General features: G+C 41.9%; 1 protein-coding gene across 20 annotated transcripts in view; it reads left to right on the top strand.

The window, feature by feature from the left end:
* MAP4 (microtubule associated protein 4) overlaps positions 1 to 22,495 on the top strand; it is a 165,146-nt gene that overhangs the window by 103,023 nt on the left and 39,628 nt on the right. For 14 of the 20 annotated variants that reach the window (XM_041122364.1, XM_041122355.1, XM_041122365.1 and 11 more), the window contains 4 exons: positions 1,693 to 2,379; positions 3,495 to 3,638; positions 4,450 to 4,620; positions 5,738 to 10,123. In XM_041122364.1, coding sequence (XP_040978298.1) covers positions 1,693 to 2,379; positions 3,495 to 3,638; positions 4,450 to 4,620; positions 5,738 to 10,123 — 5,388 coding nt within the window. The remainder of the gene's footprint in view (positions 1 to 1,692; positions 2,380 to 3,494; positions 3,639 to 4,449; positions 4,621 to 5,737; positions 10,124 to 22,495) is intronic. The other 6 variants (XM_030008097.2, XM_030008106.2, XM_030008096.2 and 3 more) reach the window with 3 other exon arrangements.

Below are 22,495 nucleotides of genomic sequence, written 5' to 3'. Positions count from 1 at the left end.
AATTCCATTGTGACTAAAGGTTTATGATACCTGAATTGTGTTGGTGAGAAATAGCAAGACTATTTGACTTTCCAACTCTTGTGTCACAGTCCAGTAACTGATTTAATGATTCTTTACTTTCTCGGAATTTTAGCTCCAGAAGAATGTTAAGGTGTGTCAAGAACATGGTTATACCATGAGTCTGATGCTATATAGAAATAACTTAAAAACTGTCCGTTTTAAAGACTCTCTTTAAAACAGAGTTTTTAAGGTATTTATATACAATTTATATACAGCATCAGACTCATGGTACATTTTGCACTAGTCTTTGTCCAGTTTCTTTATGCTTTATTCCAGTACTTTCCATGATTCACCAGGGAGCATCCATACTACTTCTAATATCTATTTCTTTACTGTCTTATTATTCTGTAAAATCACAATCTTTAAATTTTATTTTGGAGAGGATCATGATATCACTTCAGAAAAAAAAACCAAAACAAAACAAAAAAAAAACCCCAAATAACCAAATGAGGGTTAGTGCATAATGGATCTTTTTGGTTTGCTTCACTGGAATATTGGTTTTATCTAAATGGATCCTGAAGTGCTACTTTAAAAGGGACTTTTTCCGTTTTTCTAATTTCTTTCCTTTTTCAGTTTAAATATCTAATTTAAGATTTAATATCTTTCCTGTTGTTTGGGGAGGATATTTTTAGATGTGACTCAAACAGTAGAAATTTTATTTTTTTTTAACATCTACTCAGCAATATATCCGAGATGTTCAGGTCACTGTGCTGCATTACACAGAGTATGGGCAGTGCTTGGGGCTGTTGAAATTAATAGTTGCAGAAGAAAAATCTAGTGCTTCTGGCTTTTGATAATTTGTAAAAACTTGCCTCTAGACAGCTAAAATGTCAAACTAAAACTGACTGAAAAAACTCCTTTAAGGGTATTTTATGAAAACGCGAATTTAAATGCAGAGGCTTGATTGTACTGTGAACTGACAAATGTTATTTTGAAACTAACAGCTCGGTCTTTAGTAGATAGTATGTAAAAAATGAACGAGGCCAAGTTGGGCATGAAAGAATAAAGGGCAGTTGGTGATTCACTGGATGGCAGTGTCTTTTGTGTCAAGAGTACCAATGCTTCTGCTCAAGTTGCAGCACCATACCACCCGTGAACAGCATAAACAATATTTAAAATGAGGTGCGTATGGCTCTGGAATGTTTCAGGACTTTTTCCCCTGCTGTTGGAATACACAGCTGGGCTCATAAAGATGACACCAAAAGTTTCTGTGTCCTATATAGGAAAAAAACCCTCATTGTGATTCCTGTGTATGTTCTGTGGAATGTGTTGGTCGCAGTGGATCCAGCAGCTCTGGTCTCTCGCCAGCTATGTAGCATCAGGTAGTTTTTAAACGAAAACAGTGCATCTCTTGGCTGATGTACGTTCGGAGCAGATGGATGTCTAACGCTGCAGTCAAGGATACAAAACAAGGCACACGAGGCTGCAGTAGGAAAAGCACTTGGGTGCACTGAGGAGTGTCATAAAGACTAGTACAACTTGAGTGCACTGGTGTAAGCGGGGGGGAGTAAGTGATGCTGCAAGACAAGAAGACAGGGAGCGAAAGCCCTGTCTTCTCTAGTCATAAAACCACACTGTCAGATATTTGCATTCTATATATTTTGTTGATTTCTGTGATCTGTGTTTCTGTAGCAGGTGCAGCGTGTGTTCCTGCCTCGGATGTCATGTCTGTTTCTGCAGAAAAAGCTGAGTCCATTCTTGCAGGAGACACCAAGCCTCCTCAAGCTCTGGATGCTGGATTTGCACCTGCAGCAGAAGCCAACCTTCTTCAGGCTATGGATGTCGGGTTTGCTCCTGCCCCAGAAGCCAAGTCTCCTAATGCTATCAATGCTGGATCCACCCCAGTGGCGGATACTGGCTTCACCCCAGGAGCAGATGCTATGTCCCATTACGCTACAGATTTGGAGTTTGCCCCAGCAGAAGACGCAGGGTTTTCCCCAGCAGCAGATGTGGAAACTCACCATGCTATGGATTTGACATTTGCCCCAGCAGCAGATGCGGAATCTCACCATGCTATGGATTTGGCATTTGCCCCAGCAGCAGATGTGGAATCTCATCATGGTATGGATTCTGAGTTTGCACCAGCAGCAGATGCAGAGTTTGCCCCTGCAGCAGAAGTCAACCATCATCATGCTATGGATTCTGGGTTTACTCCTGTAGCAGAAGCCAAGCCTCTTCCTGCCATGGATTCTGGGTTTGCCTCTGCAGAGGCTAAGTCTCTCTCTGCAGCTGACACCAAGATTGCTGCATCTGAAGAGCTGATGACATCCGAGTCTTCTCTTGAGCAAGACAAGTCACCCTTCGACAAGCCTCCCACAGGTGAGCGTGTATGCCTGAAAGCTTCATTCAGGCTTGAAATAGCACGGCAAGTGGTGTGAGAAGGCCACTGTAAGTTGGCATAGCACTAGCAGCAACACTCCTGGTAGCACATAGTGATGGCTACACAGATGCACAATTGTGGTAAGACTGTCAAATAAAAAGCATGTTTTTTTAGTAGCTACGATTATGCTATGCCTTGCACAAAACATCTTAAGTAGAGCTCAGTTTTGCTGTCAAGATACAGACAGAGGAAGTGCTTCACGAGGTGTTTTTGGTTATAAAATATAAAACTAGAATATCTTAATGGCTTTTTTGGTGTTTGGTTTTTGGGTTTGGGTTTTTTTTTTGACTTGGCATGCTTAGCAGTGATGTATGGTTTTTAGGACAGCCATAGAGACATTTTAGTTCATCCCTGTTAGTACTTATTTTTGTATCACTGTCATCCTCAGCTTATACTGAAATCTCCACAGATCCTGTAAGACACAATCTTTTCAAACAAAGGTGCTTATCTTGAAAATGGTTTCTGAGGAGAGTCTCAGGCTTTGTTGATAATTTTGTGACATTTCCTTGGAGTGACTATAGGCGTTGAAGTGGCGAGGCGGGCATTTTCGTTTTTTCCATGTGGTGGACAATAGATTTGCTGTGCTGCATAGACTTCCCAAAGGACACTATGCTTTTGGAGGGAAAATTACTGTCAAAATAGAGCAAATAGTACTAGGCAGAGGCAGCATATGTGGATTGATTGCAGAAGGAGTTGGAGTAAGATATTTTCTTTCTTGCCTTCTAATACTCTTTAGTTTAATGATGGGAATAAATTTCAAGAGAGAGAAGTTTTAACCAAAAAATCCCTACTAAAATTTAATTACTACTAAAATGTAGTAACTGAGAGGCAATAATACAGGAAGGATATGCTTTAGCAGAACGCTTAGGCTTTCAGGAGGGGAAAGCTGGTAGAAAGTGATCCTAAAAAGCAGATTACCACTGTTTTGAAAGTGAGAAAAACCTTTAGCTTCTTGTGAAAGGTAAGAATTAGGTGAGGAAATGATTTTTATCTTGCTTAATCTGATCTAAATTAAAAATAATATGAATTTTTATTTTTTACATTCCGTTTGCAGAAGCAACTACAAATGTGGAACAAGAATCAAAAGTCCCAGAAACTTGTGTTGACCTTTTAGAGAAAGCTAAAGACAGCAGACCACCTCCCAGCCACCATGAAGAGCATCTTTCTGAACAGACAAACCATCTTTCAGAACCTGCAGGTGAGAAATGCAAACCACATTATAAAACTAGAGCCAGCACTTTGCTATCAGGAAATTCTGCCCCACCACCTAAGTTCTTTCTTAGAGACACTGTTCTCCTTTCCTTATCAAGGAAAAAGCAACAAAGGTTTAATTTCAAGAAGGTTATTAGTGTGTGCTAACACAGGGACTGTTATAAATAGATGGTAGGCTTCACATTTGAAATTACCATCATATAACTTGTCTTTTTCTTCCTCATCCCTAGTTGTTGTACCAATGTCTGTCATAATTTTTATTTCTATTCAAAATTTAAATAAAATTAATTACACAGAGAACCATTCTCCAATGTAATTATGTCTTACAAATTAAAACTTGTTATAATTATGTGTAGCTAGGAATTTTGTAGTGTCTGCATGAATATATTCTAAGGTATCTATGAATACTAGATGATTAGCATTAGATAGGAACTCCAAACTGATAATGGAGTATATTCTGGATTTGAATTCCAGTGGGAAGTGAGTACAGTCTGCATTTGGTTGATTACAAAGAGGAAAAAACAAACCCCAAACAAACCCTTACCCTGTGCTTAAGCCCCAAGACAGTCTTTGCTTCATGTTTTGCGTCCACCTTGGTATGTCTGCCAAAATATAAAATTGCTGCTTAAAATGGGATTGTGAGGAGATAATACATAGTAGACTACCATATCTTATAAACTTAATTCCTATTAAAAATAAAATAAACCCTATACCCTTTCCAAGGGCTTGCTTTTAAACTGCAGGTTGCCTGCATTCCTAAGAACTGAAGCATTCTGTTCGTGTTTTTCGTATTTCAGTTCCAGTAGAAGTAAAAGAAGCCGTTGCACTAGAAAATAAAGACATCCTTCCAGAAAAATCTGTTGCTACTGTGGATGTTACTGTTACAGAGAAAGAAAAGGAGGAGGCTGAACACAACCATGTCCAACATGCAGAGCCTCAGCAAGAAAAAACCCTGCAAGAGCCCACAGGTAGACTATAAATAATAATTCAATTTTAGAATGGAAATATCCTCTGTGAACTATTCACCTTTTCCTACTGACTGCATTGCCACTTGAGCAAGCAGAAATCTTTTTTTGTACCAAGCAGCTGTGTGGTTCTTTGCATTCATCAGTGATTCTGCTTGCACTTTGCCTCTAATCCCTGCCCTCTTAAATATTCTTTTCCCCTCCATGTTCACCAGACTAAAAACCCAAACATGGGTGCTACTATTACTTTATCACTGGGACTGGCTTGTATCTTTTCTGCTGTAGAATTTAAAAGCTCACCATCTTTTTGCTATTACCACTAGCTTTTTATTTTGGTATTAAAAAGGACCATTAATTCTTATTACAATATTCCTAGTGAAGACCTCCTTCCAGATTGAGTTTTGTAATTACCAAAGGGAAATGTAATTTTTTTTCCTGCTCCACTAACCCAGCCTCTCCAATGAGCTGTTATTGCTTACACTTGTGACTGGAGGCTGATTTGTGGGCCAGGGCTAAGTGACAAACGACTGATGCTCTCTTTAAAATCAGTAGCTTGTAGCTAAGGAAACCTTGTGCTGCCTATAATGGAGTACAGCAAATGACTTCTGTTATGGAAGTTCTGCCTTCCGCTGCTTCCACCATGGGTGCTGGGGGAAACTTGGCTCTTTCACTCCCCCTTCTCTCTCCCCTAGTCTCATCTTTCCACTAAACCTCTATTTTCACATTTTGGAAGGATGCCAGCTAGACATATAAAAAGTGTATCTGTTATCTTGTCTTGCTAAGACAAAATGGATCCTTAATGCATTTTTAAAAAGCGATAGCATGTCCTTACAGGAACTGTTGCTTTTTGGTGGGGTAGGAGCATGTATCAGGAATTACGTATTTTTAAATAGCATTGACGTATTTATTGATAGTAGTTTAAATAGGTTTTGTGTGTAAATGTCTGTCCCAGCCCTACTGAGGTGGCTTTAGAATTAGTGTGGTATCAGTGCTGGAAAATTCTGCATATATGACTGTATGGACTGTTTTAGATGGCTAAAATCACATATATAGTATATTTATTATTTTTTTTTAAAGCAAATAGTTGCTTCGATGTTTGAGCAGGCTTCCTGTATTCCAGGTCTACCTACTGCACAAATCAGGCAAGCTAACAAATCAAGTGAACGCAGGTTTGGCAGAGCAAAACCTGCACCAGTGCCTATTACAGATGTACCAGAGGAACGTCTAATAGGTCTCCCACAACAGAAGAGTACTGACTCAAAAGTAGACCCCTGTTCTGTAGTGGAACTTGGATGTGTTGCTGGAACATCCCCTCGCACTAGGGTTTCACATAAAAAGGCGACTGAGCAGCCAGCCAATGTGCTGTCGGAGTTTGTGGAGAGCTGCAGAGATGTACCAAGGGAGAGCTGGGATTTGGAGAGTTCTCTGGCCATTGTGAAAAAAAAGAAGAAGAAACCAAAACAAAAGAGAAATCAGCTGCCAAGAACAATGGACTTCTGGGATGAAAATGTAACAGTCTCAAAAGCTCCTAGAAATTCTCCATTTGCTGTTGAATTGCAAAAACCAGATGTCTGTCCCGTAATGCCTGCTGAAGCTTGCAAAGAGCAGTCAATTGCCTCAGGAAGCAGAGTTTCAGATATGCCAAAGGATGCTAAAATAATAACTGGAAGTCGTATCTTGGATAAGCAAAATGCCTTCTCAGTGCCAGCACCAGGACAGCGGGCCCAAAATCCCAGCATGCCATTAGAGTCTGTGTTAGACGCAAAAACCGAGGATGTCATGAAAACGGATGAAATGAGAGGTGACAGTTTGATGTTGCAATCTAAAGGCAAAAGAAAAGAGGTTCCTTCAGAGCAGGTAGGCAAGACTAAGGTGAGGGAATCTGTTTCAGCAGAGGGGTCAACTAAGCCTGTGGAAAGAGATTTGCTTGATAAAAATGAGAAGAGGGAGTATAAGGAGTCAAAATGTGCTGACCTGACGGCATCCCTTTCAGAAGCGATCAATCTAAGCAAAGTAGAAACTTCTTTACAGACCAAACCTTCAGAATTGCTCCTTTCTGATAACGGTAAGGAGGCTAAATGCACATCTCCCAGGCGTGAAGCATTCAGTGACACTGTCCGGCATGAGCTTCAGCCTTCCAGTGGGTCACTAGAAGCAGCAGCAAAGAAAAGAGGTAGTTGTGAAAAAAGCAAAGGGGTTGAAAATGAATCCTTCAAAGAGCCTGCTTTTCTAGAGGCTGCGGCCCTGTCGGACAAGCTTCCTAATGAGCCAAAGGCAGCTGATGAAACTAAAACAGTGTCCTCCGATAAGTGCATGGCCATTGACTTTAGTACTTCAGAAGGAGTATTGAAGACCCCAACAGATACTACTAAAATGCCTGTTAAACCATTAGTTTTACCAAAACACGAGGAAGTTACTGCTTTGCAAAACAGAAAGGCTGACAGTTTTTCAGACCAGCCATTTCTTCTGTCGCCTAAGTCTGATGCAACCAAACAACCCACCTCTGCTGAAGCAGTGGACAGAATGATGGTAGCAGATTCCCCTGATAAAAACAAAGGGAAAGCATTTATTGCATTAGAGCAGCAGACTGGAAAAGATCCCAGTATTGCACATGGGATGGACAGACCTAAAAAAAAGCGTGGTGAAGGGAAAATAAAAAAAATCAAAAGCTTCTCTGAGCAGATGATGCTTTCAGAGGATGTAAGCAAACTTACTGATGGAGTGAGGATGGATGAGACTATAAAAGAAACAACTTACCCTGATAAAGGCAGAGGTTTTACTGCTAGAGGACATCCATCAGTAAGCATTACACATGCTTATCCTGCAGACAAGCCAAAAAAAAGAGGTAGTGATGGAAGAAGTAAAAAAGGTGAAAGAAGTTTTTTCCAGCAGCCTTTTCTTGAGAATAAGACGGACCCAAGTAGTTTTCCTGACATAATTGATAAAACTAAGGAAGTTAGTGTTAGTGATAAAGGCAGAGAGAGGGGCTGTATTGCTGCTGAGTGTTTTAAGGAGAATAAATCAGATGTAACTAAAATGCAAAGGCCAATTGAGCTGGTAACAGAGGAGCCTAAGGAAAATGTTGGAAAAAATAAAATAGCTGATCTGGGTGCTTTAGACCAACCGTTCCCGTTGGAGAGCAGGAGGGAGGAAGGAAAGCATCTTGCTATGGCTGACACGATCAGCAAAACAGAAGAGGTAAATCTGACTGATAAAGGCAAAGAGGCTGGAATTACTTCTGCAGGTGAATCAGTTGTGATAAATTATAATGCAACACTGGTGGCAGACAAACCTAGGAAGAGGTGTAGTGATGGGAAAAGAAAAAAACCTGAAAAAAATCCTTTGGGGCAAGCAGCTGTCCTGGATGCTGGGGTGGAAACAAGCAGTCTTCCAAGCAAAGAGAAGGTGGCTGGAAGCACAAAAGAAATTACCTTTGATAAAGACAAGGTGTCTGGTTTTGAAAGAGAGCTTTTGCTGGAGAATCTGACCGGTATAACCCAAGATGTGCTGGAAAAGCCTGAAACACGGGGTGGCAATAGAAGAAGTTTCTCTAATCAGCCAGTTCTTTCAGGTCATAAAATAGAGACATCAGAGCCAGAAATACTCAACACTAAAGAAACTTGGCCCATGAATAAAGGTAAGGAACTCGATACATCCGAGCCTCCCCCGGAGCACAGGACAGACGCAGCTGTGGCACACAGTCCAACCAAGGAACTGGTGGTGGACAAGCCTAAGAAAAAAAGTAGAGATGTGAAAGGCAAAAAGGCCGAAAATAGTCTTGTACACTCTGTTGTACTGGGACCAGGTAACATCCCTGCAGTAGGTGAAGAGGTGGGAGATATTAAACAAACTCAGCCTTTTGATAAAGGCAAAGAGACTAATTCCAGTGCTTTAGCGAGTCTGCTAGATGACCCAACCAATACTACTAAAGTACAAGCTCCTGCTATACCTCTGGAGCCAGAAAAATCACACACAAGTAGTAAAGAGAAATGCAAAAAGATGGAGGCTAACTTGCAGCAACCATTTCTTCTGGAGCATAAAGCAGGTGCAGAGATGTTTCCTCCTCATGACATGGAGATAACTGACAAGTCTGAAGCAGAAAGTCCCAGTCCTTGCACCAGTGGGGGTGGACTTCCTATCCTAGAGCATCCAGCAGTGGCAGATCGCAGTCTGGCCACAGTTACTGATAGATCTAAAAAGAGGGATTATGATGGAAGTAGAAAAAAGGCTAAAAATGTCTCTGAGCAGCCTGTTTTTCTAGAGTCAAAACCAAACAGGAGTGAAGTGCAGCCTCCCATGGGATCTGAGATGGAATATGGAATGGAAGGCATGGATTTTGTAGATGAAAACAGAAATATTAAGAACTTTCCCGTTGGCCCTCAAATGCTTTGGAATAATAAAGGAATTGACTTTGAATCCTTTGCTCAGACTGCAGTAACTGGCCGTGGTAACACTGGCAATGTTTCTTCTGGCTTCCCAAAGCAGACAGATGAGGGTGCAAGAAGTAAGGGGCTTACTCCTCCTGAAGCAGTAACAGAGAAAAGCAGCAAAGAGCCTGGATCTGGTGCTAAGAAGGAGATAGACACACAGAAATCTTGTGAGCAACCGATCAGTCTGGCACACAAAGAGCATGGAAAAGAGGTTTCAAAGAAAGATGGTAAAACCAAAGAGGCTGGTTCCGAGGGTGGCAGTGAGGCAGGTAAACCACTTTCTTTGGATCATTCAGTTAAACAGGACATTACATCAAAGAAGGACAAAGTTCACCTTTCTCCTGTGGCAAAGGTGGATAATAAAGAAATAAGAACCACTGATAAAAAGCACGACACTGACAGCACTTCCTCAGACCTTCCTCAGAAGGTGGCAGATTCAAAAAATAGACCAGCTCCTGTAGATGCCAAAGGGACAGAGAAACTAGAAGCAACTGTCTCTTCTGGAGAGAAGGACACTGGGTGCATTTTCCCAGAACTTCCAGCAATACCAGAGAGAAAAGCAGAAGCAGCCATGTCGCAGGTTGTGGCAGAAGCATTGATGGAGAATAAAGCTGAAGAGGCTGAGCTGGATGGAGGCAAGAAGAGTGAGCAGAGCTCACTGAAGTGCCCAGGCAGTTTGGACAATAAAGCAGCTGAAGCAGAGGCTGCTGGTTTAAATCTGACAGCTGCCCAAACAACCAAAATAAGTACTAAAGATAACAATAAAGGTCATTCTCGGCCTGCAGAAGAGGATGCTGCTCACGGTGGGGAAGCTCACCTGAAGGATGCTCCGGCACTGAAGTCTGAAGTAGATAAACCTCAAGACACAACTAAAGAAAAAGAAGAAGAATGTGAACAAAAAGCTGTGAAGGAGGCAAAGAAAGAGAGAGTTAAAGCAGCAGAACAGGTGAAAGGCTACATGAGACCCACAAAGTCAAGAGGGGTGCCAACTCTGCCAGCCAGGTCTGCTGCTCCAGACAGAGAGAAACAAAGGCAGCTGAAACCCACTGGTATGAGCCGGCAGAGGCAAGAAAAAGGTGTGTGTTTGCGATTTGAGCTAGCAGCAGTAATCCAGACAGCTTGTGTGCAAGACCTTGCTATTTGTCAGTCCGTTGGCATGAGTACGTAATTGTTAATCCTATGTGGCACAAGCGAGTGTGGCATGACTGGTTTTTTGGCTGATCTTAAAAGGCTGTTAGTTCTGCTTGCTTGTCTCACAGTGCTAATTCCCAAAGTTTGAAGGATTGACAGCTTGGTCTAAGTTCCAGGACTCCTGATTTTTTTTAAATGTTTTTTTTTAATTCATTCGGATTTAATTTTACATATCTATATAGTAGAACATTTAAATAAACTTGCACTTTTTGGTGTTAAGTTACATTAGCTTCTTGTCATCTGAGACTGAAAGTGACCTTCATCTGCAGTGCAGTAGTGAATCATTGTGATCACTAAATAGCACTGTATGCCACTGGCGGGCAGGGAATGGAGTATTTCAGTGGTAGGAAATCTTGTCGATTGCTGTAATGTTGCAGGGTTTGGTTTTAATCCTACCTCAGGCTAACTGCAACCATCTACTTTTCCTCCTGCATTTGGTTAATGACTTTATCTTAAGCTACCTTGAACTGCTACATCTACAAAATGTGCTTCCTTCTGGAATAATAATCTTTACTAAAGCAGAGTTGTAACAAAACAATAGTGGGACTGATACAGATTTTAAGACTTTATCTCTGTTGACACTATGGATGGACTGGTAAGCATTTTGGACTGTTTACTCTGGCTGTTGTCCAGGGAACAAGATCACTGTGCTCACAGGAAATGAGATTGAATTAATGTCATAGAATTTAATTAAGTTCATAGGAATTTTGAAATGGAGAATATAGTATGGATAGAGATGAAATAAGAAATATTCTTGTACTTCTGCTCATTCTAAACCTTCCTCAGAAAGATTTGGCATCTTCTCTGTGAATTCCAGTCTGCTGAGATGGGCTGGGGAAGTTTATCCCTGCCCTTAGGTGCTCTTAGTTTTTGCCTTGTCATCAGGCATGAAAGTTTGTTCCTGTTCCTATTTCTGTGGAGTTCCTTGCTGCCAGTTTGCATGATGCAGCCACTAACTTAACAAACGTAGAACTCAAGTGCGCCTTAACATGCTGGTCAGGTTTTTGAGAGGTTTTGTAATTTTAATGAGTGTTGCATAACTTGAAGTAGTTCTATTTTAGTGAAAGTGGTGTTCTCTGCATGAACTTGTGCCTGCAGAAGTAATGTTCTTTGGTGCATGATGCTACAAAATAAAGGGAAAGCTAAAGGCAGCATTTTTTTAAAAAAACATTTTTTTAAAGTCTTTCCATTGTCTGCTAGAAGTCTTTATTTTCCTTTGCTAACTGCTGCATTCAAGGGAGCAGAATTTTAGTAGTAGATCCATGCAAAAAAGAAAAGCTCTTCCTGAATGTTTTGCACAGGTGAAGTGTGTACAGAGTTGAATGATTCCTGGTTCAGAGTAGCACTTCAGCGTGTCAGTAAATTGGTACATACTTTGCATCTGTAAGTTGGCGTGACCTAAGTTTGCACGGGACTTCAGTAATATTCAGTTGCTTTCATTCTTTCAGCACTTCATAGTTTTTTTATGTTTTGGGTTTTTTTTTTTTTGGTTTTTTTTTTTTTTTTTTTTTTTAGAGAGAGCTCTGAATGACTGAGCTTGTTTTGTAAATGTTGGCTGACATGTTCCTACAGCAGTTTAAATCCAAATGTTGTCAGGTGCAGGGCTGCCGAGGAGCGCTGGCAGCAGACCTGGCCCCTGGCATAGCTTCGGGCAGTCTCATGGTGACCGCACAACATCTGGGCCGAGTGACAAAGCGTAAGTTGCAGTCAAGCTCTTAGCAGTGGAGGAGCAGGGAAGCAGATTTGCTTTGCCATCCAGATATGTTACCGAGGCTTGTCTCACTTTCCATCCACTGCCCAACTAACGCATAACGAAGCAGCTGTTCAGTGAGTTGCAAAATGCCAGCAAAACCCGGACTGAATCCCTAAGTTGGCACAACTGGTGTGGAAGTGCCTTAGGCTGGATCCAAGGATGAAACAGTGAATTCCTGCATCAGCTGAAAACAAGTAAAAACCAGAAACCAGTGAAGGAAAAGGTGTTGAGATTCAGGACCATGAACATGTGTGCTTGTTTACTGGACAGAGAAGGAGCTTCAGGGATTCAGGAGATCATTATTATAGCCCAGATTTTCACTAAGCTGATGGGGCCATGGACTCTACATGCCCTCTACGTGCCTGTTCATCCCCCTGTTAAGATAACAGTTGACTGCTCAAAGGTTTTATATTTTTACCTGTCAGCAGAACTTGTCCAACACTTCATCTGTATTTGTCAGGCAACACTGTGAAGCTCATACTTTGCAACACCTCATATCCACCCATATAAGCTATTTTTCTTTCCCCTGGTGGGCAGTCAGTGATCTGCTAACAGAATAATGCATGTAGATATTTTGGAGGATCTTCTGCTAAAGTTTAGTAACTAAAATCTCTTTAGCTGGGCTCCCATGTCTTACACTGTGTGTTCTAGAAGAAGAGGATGGCTTTCCTAAATGCATCAGCTCCTGTATGTACTGCTAAAATAGGTATGAGCTTTGTGATACAGTTCCGTTGGGAGTCATGGCAACGGTGATGCTGCAGATTTCTCTCACTGATGGAAGTTGTATCTATCTTTTATAAACTAGGCCTGCAAACTTTGGTAAATTTTTTTTTTTTCTAATTTTGACTTTGCAGCTTAAAGTTAAGAAATATTGGATGTAAGGCTGTTCATGCAATTTGAATTTTATCCCTTATCCATCTTTTGGATTTATTTCAGCTTCTCATTTTTGTTGTTGCCATTGTAAGAACTGCCCCAGATTCTTCTGGAAAATTATTTTATACCTTTTAATGTCAGGAGGCAGCTGAGATGATAACCAAAACACATCAGACATTATCAGCCTTTAAAATGTGACTGAGCCTTTATGCTACCTCTTGTGTGGATTTATGTATATAGGAATTACATATAAAAAAGCAGGGTCCTAAAATCTGTACTTCCAAGCAGGTGCCCTGGCTGATGCAGTGCTGGGGATCTGATGTTGAGCAATGGTTAACGGAGGAGATGATGGAAGGTTTTCATTCATCCAGTGTTTGAGCCATTTGATTCAGATTTACTGCTAGCATCCCTCTTCCCTTTACTCCTCAAGCTGTATTTCAACATCGAGACTTTGAAAAGATTTTTTTTCTTCAATCTGTCCTTAAAGAATAGTCTATTTTAAAAAAAGAAATTAATTTGTTTCAGTGTTTTGGGTTTTATGTCTTCTTATGTTTTTTGATTTGCATAAGCTGTTCAGGAAAGGGCCATCTTCGTGTATGTCTATTATAGTGATGCTCCAGTACTTAATGCTGTGGGCTTCGGTGCTGGCAGAGTAAAGAGCTTATTGCATAACCACATTGTGGTCTAGACAGATATGCATCTGAATTATTCTCCCAAACATGGATTGGAGGGGCCTGTTCAAGTGGTCATCTGATGCTTAGTTACCCTCTTTCCTCAAAAGCTTCCATTGCAATCTCTGTCGCTGCCTTCTGTGGGCATCCTTCCAGCGCCCGTCCTTTCAGCTGAGCTGATGACAAGCTGTCTTTGCAGCCCATTGGCACAGTCGCCATGTGTAATACAGTACATATTTCTCAATATGACAGCTCTAAATCCCTTGTGTGTAAATAAGATACATTTAAAAGCAAGAAATGCCATCTCTGCTTAATTACAGTATTTGCTTTTCTTTTACAGCCACAATGAAGCCCTTTCTCTAAATATTTTCCTTTTCTGACCGATTTGCATTATACTGGTGTCATAACGTTAAGTTGGTTTAGCATTTCCACAGTAACCTTTCATTCATATAATGTCTGTAATTCTCCTGTGAGACCCCAAACTGTAATTGGGTTTGTCTAATATGAGCTAATCAGCTATGTGAACGTGATGGGGCAGTGGACTGTATGGACGTGTAGCTAACTGCATCCATCTTACCTGAAATCGTCATCACAAATGCAGTCATGCACAAGTGCCTCATAATAACAGTGGTACTTTAATAATGCTTTTGAAATGGTCAGAATAACATCATATTGCAGCCTGTTCATTAATTAAGACCTGTTAATTATCCCAGTTAGGTGTATGAGAGAAGTGAAAACCAAACAATGTCACCAGCCAATTCTCATGTCAGTATTAAACGTATTTATGAAGCAGCAAGAGAACTTTGCTATTATCTGCTTTTCCCCTAAATTTTTGCACTTGTGTGTTTGTATTTGATTCTGCTTTAGCAGAAGGTTTTGCTGAGGTATCGGTTCTATCTGTAATTAAAAGGTGAGTTGAGCTCAGAGGACATTTTTGCAGATCTGTAGCTGCAGGTTCCGGGTGTTTAGAGGCCTGTTTGTCTTCTGTTGAATCACTGCATAGCTCTGAATATGTTCTTTTAAGGTTTGCTCAAAACAGTTGTAACTGACTGCATATGCCCATCTTTTTTTTTTTTTTTTTTCCTAGTTGGTTTTGTACTGTGTGTTAAATTGATACTGGCTTTTTCTCTAGCTGGACAGTCTCGTGCAGCAACTCTCATTTTAAGCTGGCACCCCATAGTCTTTGGCTAGGACTTCCTAAGCTTTGTTTTTCTTTATTTTATATTCCTGCTCATCCTTGACACTCTGATTTTCAAAAAAAAAAAGCTGGGAGCAAAACAAATCATAGAATCATTTAGGTTGGAAAAGACCTTCAAGATCATCGAGTCTAACCATTAACCAAGCCCACTAAACGATGTCCTGAAGTACCCTGTCCACTCGCTTTTTGAATATCTCCAGGGATGGTGGCTCAACCACTTCCCTGGGCAGCCCATTCCAATGTTTGACAACCCTCTCCGTAAAAAAATTTTTCCTAATACCTAACCTAAATCTCCCTTGCCTCAACTTGAGGCCATTTCCTCTTGTCCTATCTCCAGCCACCTGACAGCAGAGACCAGCACCCACCTCAGTACAACCCCCTTTCAGGCAGTTGTAGAGCGCGATAAGGTCTCCCCTCAGCCTCCTCTTTTCTAGACTGAACAGCCCCAGCTCCCTCAGCTGCTCCTCACAAGACTTGTGCTCCAGGCCCCTCACCAACTCGGTTGCCCTCCTCTGAACACGCTCCAGCACCTCAATGTCTTTCCTGGAGTGAGGGGCCCAAAACCGAACACAGGACTCGAGGTGCGGCCTCACCAGTGCCAAGTACAGGGGGACAATCACCTCCCTGCTCCTGCTGGCCACACCATTTCTGATACAGGCTAGGATGCCATTGGCCTTCTTGGCCACCTGGGCAAATATACTTCTGTTTGTAAATTCTGCCAGATTAAGAATGTTGAACACATTTGCTCAGTAGTGATGTTCAACTTTCAGGGGACGTCTGAATTTCAAGCCTCATCTTTCCTTGCTGATGTTGCTAGTTCATTGCTTGTGTATCATTCAGTTGACTTTGCCTTTTTCCAGTTCTCACTATCAAATACTACTACAATAACCAAATACTGGTAATATTTTGAGTTGGAAACACTCTTGAGTGCATTTTAATTCTGGTTTTGGCTGATGACTAGGATTTTTAATGTATTATATGTGAATTCTAAAGTAAGTGGGATTTGATCTGTAAATGTCCTGTCCTACAAAATAGGAGACTGTGTTTAAGCATTGTCCAGCTCCACACCTTTTAAATGTTAAGCTTGTAGTGCAGAGTTACAATGGCCAGAATGCTGAATATTCCAGTTCACCTTTTTATCCTTTAGCCTTCCTTCCTCCAGACTGCAAGAAGAAATGAAGCATGTGAGTTCAGCGGGTAGTGTCAGACTTCAGGCTTCATGTGTTGCTGCTTGTTTTACACACAGTGAGTGTTTGGCTGAGCAGCACCACACGTGTATGTGAACGTACAGATGAGTGAGCGTGTGAATTGCAGTTTTATGGTCTTGGCTTTTATAGAGGGAGCGTGTCCTTGATGGTTCTGGTCAGTCTGATCACTGATTGTTACTGGTAATAACACTTAATTAGAGATCACATTAGTTGGCGATGCTGGCAAGGAGTAGCTCATCATCCTGGAAAGTGATGTTGCCTTAGAAACCAGTGCAAAGGACTGCACAGAAACGATTGTGTTAGGTTAAAAAAAAAAAAAAGCAAAGGCATTAGAAGGGATAAGTAATAGCTTCGGGAGTGAAGCAAAAATAGAAACACTAGGCTGATTCATCTGCTGAGGCTGGAAGCTTGCAGATTGGGTATTAAGTCGTGACGTGCTGATGTAGTGATCTTAGTCTGCTCTGGTTATTGGCACTGTCTCAGCCTGGGCAGCCGTGTTTTACCTGGTAAAGCCCAGTGAAGCGGATAGGGATTCTTTGCAGTTTCTTCAGCACATGGGTATGTCTTCCCTTGGAAAATGCTCATGTTCAGACGTACAACATAAGCATCAAAATATATCTAAGCAGCTCAGATAAATGACTATAGATGTGTTTAATGTTGGTACTGAAACGTGTTGTATGTGCTCAGCTTCCCTGACAGGCTTATTTGTGTCAACTGTACCTGTAAGAAAAGACAGGATTTAATGATGATAAGAGGATGTGAACAGGCAAAATATAACCTTCCTCCTTGTGAAACAGGCTGCTGTCTCGCCACTGGAAGGTTGCGAGAAGCTCCAGGCAGTGGGTGAATTTCCGTGTCCAGAAGCTGGACCAGGGTCTGACTTGCAAGAACTTGTAACTATTTTACTGCCATTATCTGACACATTCTTGAAAAGAAAGATGACAGAGAGTCAAAAGGATTGTGAAACCCCAAATTTGATACTTGAAGAGTATCAATTCTTCCTCAAATTTGAACTAAGGGTAAAAGCAGTGGATGGGCTTCCTTTCAGGAAGTCTAACTTAACCTTCTAACCCAACTCCTCTTTAGTAGGGGCCCTTCCTCATTTCAGTTGTTTTTCAAAATCTGTTCAGCTCTTGATTTCTGAACATCCTCCCACCCTTTCCTGCTTATCTTCATTGACTAGTTTCTTTTATAATTCTTTAGAAGATTTAAGGTTTGTGAGAATCTAAAGGAACGACTGGGACCAAAGCTCCAGTGTGAGGGCTGCTGGTCATGTCTTGTGGCTGTTTCTGGTCTTGCTGAAAGCTTAGCACAGCAACAGAGGCATAGCTTCAGAAGTAGAATATTAATAATTTAAAGAAAAAAATCCATGTGGTAGAAGGTAGAGGCTAGGACACGGGAACCGCGAATGAGTGTCTGGAAACAACATGCTATGGGGCAGGATGAAGCTGTTGAAAAGCTCTCAGTGTATGAACTCTACATTGCCTCCATTAATGTCCTGAGAGATTAAATATTGGATGACTTTAGAGATTTTTTCATAGCTAAGCATTCTCCTGCTTCTGAGTATCCCAGGTATTGAATATGGTTCATTTCCTACATTAAAAAATACTATTAAATAAAGTAGCAGTAGTGGTTGTTACTGGCTGTATATTGACATTATGAATCAGGCTTTTCTTTCCAGTGATTCAAATCTCTGCTGTTATACTGGGCTCTGAAGTACCAGCCCCCAGATCAATGAGGGTTTTCTCCCGTCCATTATAAATGGTAGCTGTTCACTTTAAAAAAAAAAAAAAAACCCACAAACAACAAAAAAACCCACAACCTACTAGGTGGTTTCAGGTAGCTTTACAAATTTGCCCTCGCTCCTGGTGAAGTGCATTAAGTGATCTTTAATGGATTGAGATTTGCCGCAAAAATCTTGTTGTGGAATTGACTGAGTGATAGAGGAATAACAGTAATTACGTGGGATTAGATGACTTCAAGGTCTGCCATTTTGGGGAGCAGACCAAGTACTTTTAGAGCGAGCAATTGCTTGCAAACATTAGTCCTACATCAGTTACGAGAGAGAATGCAAGCCTTGAGCTAAGGTCCCATTTTCCACTAGCAAGACACCTATGAATATTTTAAAGTACAGAAAAATTGTTGGGGCCTTTTGAGATGTGAAGCTTGTGGGTGGAACTATTCTGGTTAATTAGAGGGTGTCATGAAAGATTCATGTAACTTACAGTTCCTTAGTCATTGTTTTTAAATATAGCAGTGTCTTAAATCTAAAGCTTAAATACAAGTAGATAAATCTGTGGATTGTAGCATTTCTCAGCAGCAGGTTAAATTCAGGGGGCGTAGTGTAGCTTGCAGTCTCTGGGTGTAAAAATACATTTATGCTCAATTAAACCATAGCAGGGAGTCCTTCTACAGCTTCAGCTATAAGGACAAAATTTTCTCCTGGACTGGAATATTTTTATGTCTGTAACGGTCAATGTCTGTAAAGTATTGTAACCCTGGTTCAAAGAAGAAAAGTTGCTTTAGTCAAGGATTAATCTGTACCAGGCACTTAAGAAAAAAGATGACTCTGCAGTTTGGTGCTAATGCAATAGTAGCAATCCAGATACTGGTGGCTGAGTGGCTAGAAGCAATCTTGAGCCCTCTCGGGTAGGCTCCCAGTTTAACCAGGGAAACAGTGTCCAAATCCAGAATAGCAGTTAGAAAAGCCTTGTCAAGGATGCTGGCTATAGAGGCTTTGCAGGATGGCAGAGTAGTGCACTTAATACGTGTTGAAACTGGTTTTGAATACATCAACACAAAATGTGAAATGCTAGGTCTGATTAAGTGCAATAGGAAAAATGCAGCTCAAAAGCATTGTAAGATATGTTCACATTTAAAAAAAAATATTTAAAAATCAAGTTTACAGTATTTAAGACTACAAAACCTCTCCTAACTTGTCCCGTTTCATGCTTTTCAGCTTTGTCCACTTGCTTGTATGGGCGATACGGTTTGTGAATCGTGAAATCCTCATTACATCAACACTTGTGATCACTGTTGATTCCAAAAGAATATATTAAAATTCACTGAAAACAAAGCCCTGTGCTGAAAGAGGTCATTCTGTGCTGTAATGTTTGGGGCTAGGCTTGTTTTGGGGGTTGGTTTTGGTTTTGTTTAAGGGGAAGAAAATTGCTGACCTTAGTTACTAAGTATTCTTAAGAGGGTGGTTCATCAGCAGGAATTAATACTGATAAATGCACTGATCATAATATGGTTTGACAGAGAAAAAGGAGATGGCAATATTTCCCAAAGTGTGTAACTACCCCAGAAATGCTGCTTACAGAAAAATCATTTCACTGAGATGATTAAACCCCCACTAGCATCTAGCCAGAGATGGGTATTTCTGTTATAGAAGCGTATTCCTCTTGATTTTTTACAAAAGGATAAAACCTGACGTTTTCATTTGAACTAGCGGCTGAATCCAGTAAATGAAGGCGTGCGGCAGGCAGGGGGTGGGGAGGAAGGAGTTTTGTCATGAATACAGGGGGCATGGTGTGTCGTCACCGGCGCCAGCAGCCGGCGAGCTCGGCGAGCTCGGAGCTGGTGTTACAGCCACAGGAGGAGGCGAAGCGATCGGAGATGTCTCTCTCGAACAAGCAGCCCGCATCGCTCTCCGAATACAGCCAGCTGTGCAAAAGCAAGAATACGGAGAGCTTCTCGGAAGCCTTCCACTGCATGGAGTCCCCGAAAGACTTCGGCAAAACTGAATTCGAATGGCAGAGGACTGAGGGGAAGCTTAATGAGATTGGTTTGAATGTAAACTCAGGGGGACCGATTAAGGATGGGCTCGTTAAGAATGCTGGTTTCACGGATGAGGACAAGCTCTGCTTCTTTGAAGGAAAACTAGACAAAGAGCTAAAAATAGCTCAGAAAGACAAAAGAGAAATTGAGGTGCAAGGCAAAAAATGCCAGGCAGCTGCAGGTCACCTTGAGAGCTGGTCTTTGATTTCTGAAACGTTTCCTTCTGCAGAAGGGAACTTTGCAAACCCTAAAACTACAGATTTTCATGTGGGACAGGCAGGAGCTGAAAAACCTGGTCCTGGGCTGGGTAAAAATGAAGCCATCACCGATCAGGAGAAAGCAGCCGGTAAGGCTGGAATGGAGACCAAATGCCAGCCAGACCCAAACCTGCCCAATCTGTCTGTGTCAGAGAGTGATCCCAGCAAATACATGAAGGAACAGGAAATCAGTGTCTGGAATCCAAATTTCCACCCTATCCTGCCTAACGATTCAGGGTCTAAAGAAGCAACCGTGAAAAAAGATGGAGCCCCCAGCTATTGTGTAATTGGGGTGGTTAATGACAACTATGTGCAGAGTGGATTTTCTTCTTCCTCAACAGCATCTAAGCCAGAACCTCCAACTACCACCGTAGAGCTTGCACAAGATGACTCCAAAAGTAGTTACTTTAATAATACCACTGAAATGGAGGAGGAGATGGAAGACAAGCTGAGCTGTGCAGATGACGGCAGTTTTCTGAACAGGGCTGCCCACCAAAGGAAGGCAATGAGGCGTGCAATGTCAGAGTGCTCTCACTTGTCGGTGCCCCTAACCCTTAACCTGGCTGATAAATACCCTGAGCCGGTGCTTAGAGAAGACGTCGCTACTGGTCTGCTCTCTCCTAATAGCAGCCTGACCCAGTGCTCGAGCCCCACAGCCAGAAAGCCGGGCGCTCCGATGAAAAGGTCAATGACCGTGTCAGAAGAGCAAACATCTGTCTGCAGCTTGGGTCCTGAGCAGAGCCGTGCGGGGCTGCCCAGCCTGGTGGTGAAGGAGCATCAGTCCCTCCTGGCAGAGGAGCCAGCTGCCAAGAAGAGAGAGGAGTGGAGCAGCGGCAGCAACTCGGTCAAGAAAGAGCTGGGCAGCCCGAGCTTGTATCACAGCAAGCTGGAGCAAATCCCTGAAATCAGCAGCCAGGACAAAGAGAGGGAGGAGGCGGTGGTGAAGAGGGAGAAGAGAAATGCCACCGATGGAGCTGCTGGGTTTGATTCTCCGAAAAGCAAATGCACTGAGATGGAATCCAGCAAAACTGCTCCACTGGAAAGAAAAGAAATTGAGGTCAGCGATGTGCAGAGCTCTCTGTCTCCCAAGCAAGGAGATTTACCACGTGATGGTATGTTGCTAATTTTTACCTCCCTGGGGAGTGAGCAGACAGTAGCTAGGAAGCAACTAACTGACTTTACAGACTGCAGGCAGAGGGTGGGCGGCTCAGTACACCTGAAAAGACCGGCACGGTTCAGGTTCCGATAGTTAGAACAAAGGATGTATTTTTTGATAGACGAAAATGGAGGAAAAATGTGAAAAAATAATTGCCTGGATGGTTCCACAACATCTGTTGCAGCACCAGCCATTAATTGCTTGCTGGGATCCTAAAACTGACTAAGAGGTTTTAAAATCTGTAGCATCCACAGTGGTCCACATAGGTGTCTCTTCAGTACCTCCCTGCCACTCCCTCTTGCGAGCTTAGGTACCCTTCTGATTTGCAAGCTGCATTGTTAGAGTGAGGGCGTTATCAAAGTTAAAACCTTTCAACCTATGTCAAAAAGATCTGAGGATTGTGCTTTTCCATTAAGGTTTTATCACCTTTTGGTATTTCTGTTTGAGGGGGCCAGTAAGAGTAAATGGGTAGAACTATTTACATAGTTAAGCTCTTTCTAACTGTTTCAGTGCTGAAATTCAAAGTGGAATTTCCTCTTTACTTTCTGTAACCTCTTTCCCAAAACCCCAGTTACAATGGAGCCTTTCCCATTGCTAAGTGTCAATAGCAGCTTGTTTTATTTTGTAGTGTTTTGTTGTTTCGATAGTGCTGTGATGTATGAGGTCAGTCTTCCCGGATTTAAAATCTGTGAGAAGAGTAGTTAATCTTTGTTCTCCAGCCTGGAACAACATCTCTGTCCCTCTTGCCGGCTTCAGCCAGCAATAAAACCTGCTTTTTTCCTGGATTTGGGGTGTGAGGATGGTCTGTGTGCTTTGTCTGTTGCCCATATTAACCAGAGCTTTGCATGGGAAGAGGAAAAAAAAATGTGTCAGGGAATAAAGACAAAAGACTTGCATGCCAGTTTTTGCATCTGATGACTTCTTTTGTAGCCAGCTGGGTTGCTAAACCTTTGGAGGACTAATATAAAACTTGAAATTATAATACTCTGGTGTGAGCGGGGAGAGTACCATGCAGGTGGGTAGAGGGATGCGCTGTTCAGGTTGAGCTCCAAAACGCTTAATTTGGGTTGATAAGCTGAGCTCTCCGCAGCAATCAGCCTGGAAAGGCAGTCTCTGAGCAAGGTGGTGCGCTGTGATAACTACCAGGTTGGAGAGTTATCTTCTCTGGTTTTGCGGTGTGTTAGTGACACCCAATGGTTGGTCAGTCGGCTCCTGGCTGCCTGCGCGAGGCTCTGATCATCCGTCCTTCTTCCAGCTGTTAGTAATCACTTTCAACAGAATCATATTTTGTCTCTAATTAAAGTTTTACTTTGCTCTAATAATTTCTTTAAGATGCTTCAATTTCCAAGACTCGTGGTCAG

This window comes from Aquila chrysaetos, chromosome 3 (genome assembly GCF_900496995.4).
Source record: "Aquila chrysaetos chrysaetos chromosome 3, bAquChr1.4, whole genome shotgun sequence".
Taxonomy (NCBI): domain Eukaryota; kingdom Metazoa; phylum Chordata; class Aves; order Accipitriformes; family Accipitridae; genus Aquila; species Aquila chrysaetos.
Note: the sequence above shows the minus strand (reverse complement) of the source record. Positions and strands in the feature narration are given on the sequence as shown.